We start from the raw sequence: 6,000 nt of genomic DNA, 5'->3' as shown, positions 1-6,000 counted from the left end.
TTATTTCCGTCGATGCAAGTAGAAGCGTTGCAGTCTCCTGGCTTTTGTCCTGGCATCAATAGGCCATATTTCTATGACTTTTGCCCTGATGAGTCTGTAGGAGCTGGCACAATAGGTGGGTGTTTTGCAATAATGAATCAGAGGGAAAACAGTTTGAGGGTCTGTGGAGGCAAAATATAATTCATACTCAAGGCGTTTGTGTGCACTTATGTGTAACAACAGTATGTTAAACAAATTGTTAAATGGCCTCTTAGCCAGATCACTCTTGAAAAACAGAACTTCAATCTTAATAGACCTTTACCCGGATGTTACTATTATTCATATTATTTTTAATTATAGAAACTTTGTGAGATTAACCCTAATCAGACTAACATAATATCATTAACATTAAATTTTAATGTAGATGTAATATGGTGTAAAATATATACTATAAATACATATAGAATTTATTTTGTGAATTAAAGGTAAAGTTGTATCTATTCTTATCAGTTTAATTAGGTGCTTTCAATATAAAAAATAACAATAAAACTCAGAGGTGTGTACCATTCTGGGATTGCTGCTTCTTCATGTGTCCATCAGGTGACTTCTTTATGGCATCAGGGACTGATTTCAGCAGAATGCTTGAAGACTGAGCCTGATTATTGTTTCTTTCATCTTTAGTCTTTCTTTCTTCTTGCTGTCTCCTGTTCTGCACCTCTTGTCCCACGGATTCTTTTTTCATTTTCCCCTGTCCCATGTTGGCTCCGTCAACAGTTGTGCTTGTGTCTTTTCCACCGTTTGTCTCTTTGTCTTCTTGGCTATGTTCCTCTGGCATCTCGGTGACCTTTACCTCCACGTCTACAACTGATATACCCAAACAAAATTGTGTTTCATTTAATTCAGACGGCTTGACACTGACAGATATTCCGTTCAATTTCATTACAATCCAATAAGCATTTCATGTTCACTTACCTTTTTCAATTCAATTCATTTTTTTATATAGTGCCAAATCACAACAACAGTAGATCCTACATTCACTATGTACCTACACAATAATCTGCATCTAATTTTTAGTAGTAGCAAAACCTATTTGAACATTCCTGTAGGAATGGATCTAGAAGACATATTTATGGTTTAGAGAAATATATTATTTATGTTAATTTAGAAAGATCAAGAGGAGAGAAAGCGAATGTAAATATCAGCACTTATTAAAGCATCATTGGGATGCATCATTGGGATCGCTGTGAAAACAGAATACACTTCAACAACAGCTAAATTCAGTTGCTACTGATTGTCCACCTTGTACTCGGTTTCTATCTGATTTCTCAGACAATTTGCCGATTTATTGCTCTGTTCTAAAAAATAAAAAATTATTGTAAGTGATTTTAACATCCATCTAGATGCTAAAAACAACAGCCCTAACCTTGGATTTAATGATTCTATTGTTATAATCATTTAGCTTGTCTCAAAATGCGAACCCACCACTCATCACGAACTCCAGACCTTATTCTGATATACAGCATAGAAAATAATACAGTATATAGTTAAATCTTTAAGTGAAAATCTTTTTGTGTGATTGTTTCTTAATAATATTTACAATAATTGATTATATAACAGTGGGGAATACATTTCATTACAGTAGCAGTCTTTCTGAAAGTCCTGTAGCAAAAAATAAGGATGGAATTTCTCCACTGTTAGCTTCCTTTAATATCATGTGTCAACACAATGCAGACCAGCTAACTAAACACTTACTCCCTCAGTGGTTGATTATTTGAATAAGAAATCAGATACAGAAATTGTGTTGCTGAGTTTTGTGGCACAATGTAGTTAGTTGTTGTTAGGACAAGAATAAAGTTGGAGTTGGAATAAAGTGCGAGCTCTCGTGTTGTCTGTGTTTACCTCCACATTGGTGACCCCTGACTTGAACATCTTACGAGATGAAGATGATGCCCGCTCCACTCTGGATGCATCAGCGACCGCCGGCCCTTCGCCTCCTGCTGCAGCTGTGTTTGCTGTGGCGCTTAAGCTGCCGGACTTTTGGCTCCATGATCCCCCGTCGTGGTTCGTGCACATGGAGGCTCAGTTTGCCCTTCGCGGCATCTTGACTGATGATACAAAGTATCACCATGTGGTGGGCTCGCTCAACCCGCTAGCTAACCATCGTGCGATGACCCTCCTCTGGGACCCACCCACCCTTAAAGAGATCCTTCTTCGGCGCTACGCCCTCTCCAACATGGAGCGAGCCGAAAAGCTGGAGAAAGGGCCTCGTGCTGGAGGGCAGGTCCATATGGGAGGGAGGTCCTCACCTGCTTTGTGACGTTTCCACCGGCTGCTCACACCCAGTGGATCCCCTTTCATGGTGTCGTTGTGTTTTCAACTCAATACATGCCCTCTCTCCTCCAGGCGTCCGGGCCTCGTTTAAGCTGGTGAGTGCCACGTTCATTTGGCCGGGCCTTCGCAAATCGGTGAAGGACTGGGCAGCGGCGTGTGCTCCATGCCAACATGCAAAGATTGATAGACACACACACAGGAGCCCCTCGAACCCTTCCGTGTCCCTGGTAGGCATTTTGATCATGTCGGCCCTCTGCCGCAGTCACAAGATTTCACACACCTTTTGATTGTGTTGGCCCGCACAACATGGTGGACGGAGGCCCTCCCACGCTGACATTACCTCGGACATGGGCCCCCGGTTTGTTTCGTAGCTTTGGTCTGCCATGGCTGACGGCCTAGGCCGTCAGGCCATCAAACCACGGCTTACCACCCGCAAGCCAATGGGCTGTGCGAGCGGTTTCACCATTAACTCAAGGCCGCGCTCTGGAGGGCTCCACCCATTGTACAGGAAGTGTGTTGCTGAGTTGCTGAGTTGTGTTGCTATAATCTCTTAAATTATAGACATCTTGTCTGACAGGGATTCGAAAGAGCATATTTGTACCAAATTGACTTCTCTCTATATGCTCCCTATTAAATCCAGAATCAAATTTAAAATCCATCTCCTCACATACAGGGCCTTGAATAAACAGGCCCCATTTTCTCTTAAAGACCCCATAGTCCCATATCAACTTGACAGAGGTCTTTGCTCTGAAACTGCAGGATTTAAAATTAGAATGGGAAATTCGGCTTAAAACCGTCCTTTTTGATAAAGCTGAATCAGGTGACCTAAATTCTCTCTAGTTAGGCTGCAAGGTTCAGGCTGCTAGAGGTTTTCCCACTGTTGCCAAGTGGACTCATCAGATTGTTGTGTTTTTCTCCCGAATATTGTAGGGTTTTTATCCTACAACATAAAGTGTCTTGAGGTGGCACTTGTTGGAATTTGGTTCTATATAAATAAAACTGAATTAAAGTTCAAGGAGTATTTGGCTCAACAGAGTTAACTGACTGTCTAAATTGCTGCCAAAAAACAGGGGTTCTTCCTGTTTTCCTCAATATGAGACAAATAGTAAGATGTCCTAGCCTGGAAAAGTATTTTTACAGGCCAAACAAAGAGTGCAACACAATTTCCTCTCTAGCTTATGAATCATCTCTTTTAAGGTCCATATTTTTGAGCTATAGGGAGTCAAGCATCTCTGGTTTGTTACCTTCCTTTTAAGAGGAGCCCCAGTATCCAAGCTTGTATGCAGTGAGCATATAACACTATTAACAAGATCATCAACCTTTTCGGGAGTAAAGTTAAAAGTAGCTGCTCTGCATTGTGCATGCTTTTGAAGTGGAGGAAAAACCATTCTCCTGAAAACTTATCTTAGATTAAATGCATAAGGTATATAACATTAATGTTCACACACAGCCTCTTCTAATTAAAACCACAGTGTCTGAAACCCTATGAATGACAGTACATTGAACATCCTGTGCTTGGACGGTGGGAAGAAGACAGCCTAACCTGCAGTTCATAAATTTGAATTAGAAAATCTGGATTTCAAGGCAAAAATGGAAGTGTATTCTAAAGATCAGTTATATTGTGTTCCAGCTACCTTTTCCTGCTTGGTCCCTCCATGTCTCCCTGTTTTGATGAATTTTTTGATTCCATGTACACCTGAAACCTTTGAAGTCCACTGTGGTCAGAGAGCAGCTGCCTTCTGAGTGTGTACTCTTCATGCTGGACTGCTTTCCGTCACTTCCAGTACTGTTGAAACTATGACAGGACATAAGTGTAATGTTAAATATAGTTAAACATAGTGAGTAGTTGTTAGTTACTGCAGTTAATGGTAAAAATTAGCCAACAGTAAACTTAAAGGACGGAGTCTAGGGAGCTTGAAAAGAAAAGCGTCTGGACTTCTTTAAGTTTCCTCGAAAACATTTCATCTCTCATCTGAGATTCAGATGGACAGCCAAGTCTTGTCCCGTTTAAAGGAAAAAGATCAGTCTTTTGAGGATGCCAATGTTCACATTTTAGACCAAGAAGACAGTAGGTTTTAAAGGTCCACTGTGAATGACCATCTTTGAACAGGTGGCTTACGACGCCAACTGTCTTGCCTACATAGACAAAAAATAATAAGTAAGTAATGCATTTTAGTAAATGGTAAATTTAACTGTAACTCTATCTATCTATCTAGGTATATATAGAGCGATATAGATATATATTAGGGGTGAAACGATACTCGTATCGATATTGAACCGTTCGATACAGTGATTTCGGTTTGGTACGCATATGTATCGAACAATACAAAATTTTTAATTTATTTTATCAACTTTTCTTCTGACGATGCTGTCTGTGTTGAGAGCTCAGTGGATCTGCGTTCGACTTATCCGCCTAGGCTGCACTGTCGAGCGCAGATCCACTGAGCGCAGCGCCAGCTAGCGAGACAGAAGCTAAGCTCGTTGCAACATGGCAAATTGAACCTCCCCCACCCTCAATCAGATCTGGCGTTTGGAACTATTTTGGTCTTCATGTGACGTATGACCCTAAAGGTAAGCGCGTCATGAACAAAAGTAAAACAGTATGTTGGATGTGCCACGCAATGCTCAATTGGTGGGAACTAGTGCGTTAGTGCAGTTTGCTCGCACGTGTTGACGCCATCCAGCCCCACGCACGGGGCGATCCGCGGTAGCTCGTTAACGGAGATTTGCCGTGTTGTGGCGTTAATGTCATTTCAACGAGATTAACGCTGACAGCACTAGTGGGAACACAATGAATATGACTGCACATTTACACCGATATCATCCTAGTGCAAAGACAAGTGGAAGCAGACAAAAACAACAAGCACGCATGCTACAATCTTTACCCGAGTCATTTAGACAGCCGTTAGCACATGATGCTCCTTATGGGGGCCTGATATGTTTAATATGCTGCTGAGAGTATAGCCCAGAAGAAGGGCATAGTATAGCTTTTATTTTGGAAAGAGCCATTTCTCTGTAATAAACTCTCTTTTTCCAAAGATGAGTGATTTCTCGATCAGATAGATTTATTTTTTTATTACTTTGTTGTTTAAGCAACATTAAATTTAAAAACTGTACTTTTGAGTTAAAAGCTATTATATTGAAAAAGATTACATGTAAGAGCCCCAGCGCTACAGTGGTGGCTGTAGCTTAGGGGGTAGAGTAGGTGCTCTACTACTTGGAAGGTTGTTGGTTCAATCCCTGGGTTCTGGAGTTTGCAAATATCCTTGTGCAAGATACTCTCCAACGCATCCATCGGAGTGTGAACATTAGATAGCAAGCATAGAAGAAGTTCTTGTATGAATGGGTGAATAAGGCAAGTTGTATTAAGCACTTTAAGTGCTCAGAGTCAAATGGTACTATATATTAATCAGTCTCTTTGTTAATACACCATTGAGAGACAAATGTTCTCAATTAAAAATAAATGTTTATTGACCTAATGTAAAAGCTAAACAGAAATGTTTTTAGGTGGTAGAACTGTATTTTAAGTTAACCAGTTCTACTTTTTGCTCTTGCATTTCAAAAAGAGGCTTTGTGGGCATTGTGGTATTGTGGGGGTTGATGCCTATACTTGAATTGGCATCAACCCCCACAATGGCATTTCACACTAATGTCCACTTTAGGGGATTCTGGATGAAGAGAAGTCCGGTA

General features: G+C 40.8%; 1 protein-coding gene across 1 annotated transcript in view; it reads right to left on the bottom strand.

The window, feature by feature from the left end:
* Positions 1-6,000, bottom strand: part of pde1ca (phosphodiesterase 1C, calmodulin-dependent a) — a 53,851-nt gene continuing 47,851 nt past the window's right edge. Inside the window, exons 15-17 of the mRNA XM_084940355.1 lie at positions 3,945-4,105; positions 544-843; positions 1-161 (exon numbers count right to left, since the gene is read on the bottom strand). Coding sequence (XP_084796481.1) covers positions 1-161; positions 544-843; positions 3,945-4,105 — 622 coding nt within the window. The remainder of the gene's footprint in view (positions 162-543; positions 844-3,944; positions 4,106-6,000) is intronic.

This window comes from Perissodus microlepis, chromosome 9, assembly GCF_051167445.1.
Source record: "Perissodus microlepis isolate ML-2025 ecotype Zambia chromosome 9, ASM5116744v1, whole genome shotgun sequence".
Taxonomy (NCBI): Eukaryota; Metazoa; Chordata; class Actinopteri; order Cichliformes; family Cichlidae; genus Perissodus; species Perissodus microlepis.
This window is presented reverse-complemented; position numbering and strand designations above follow the sequence as displayed.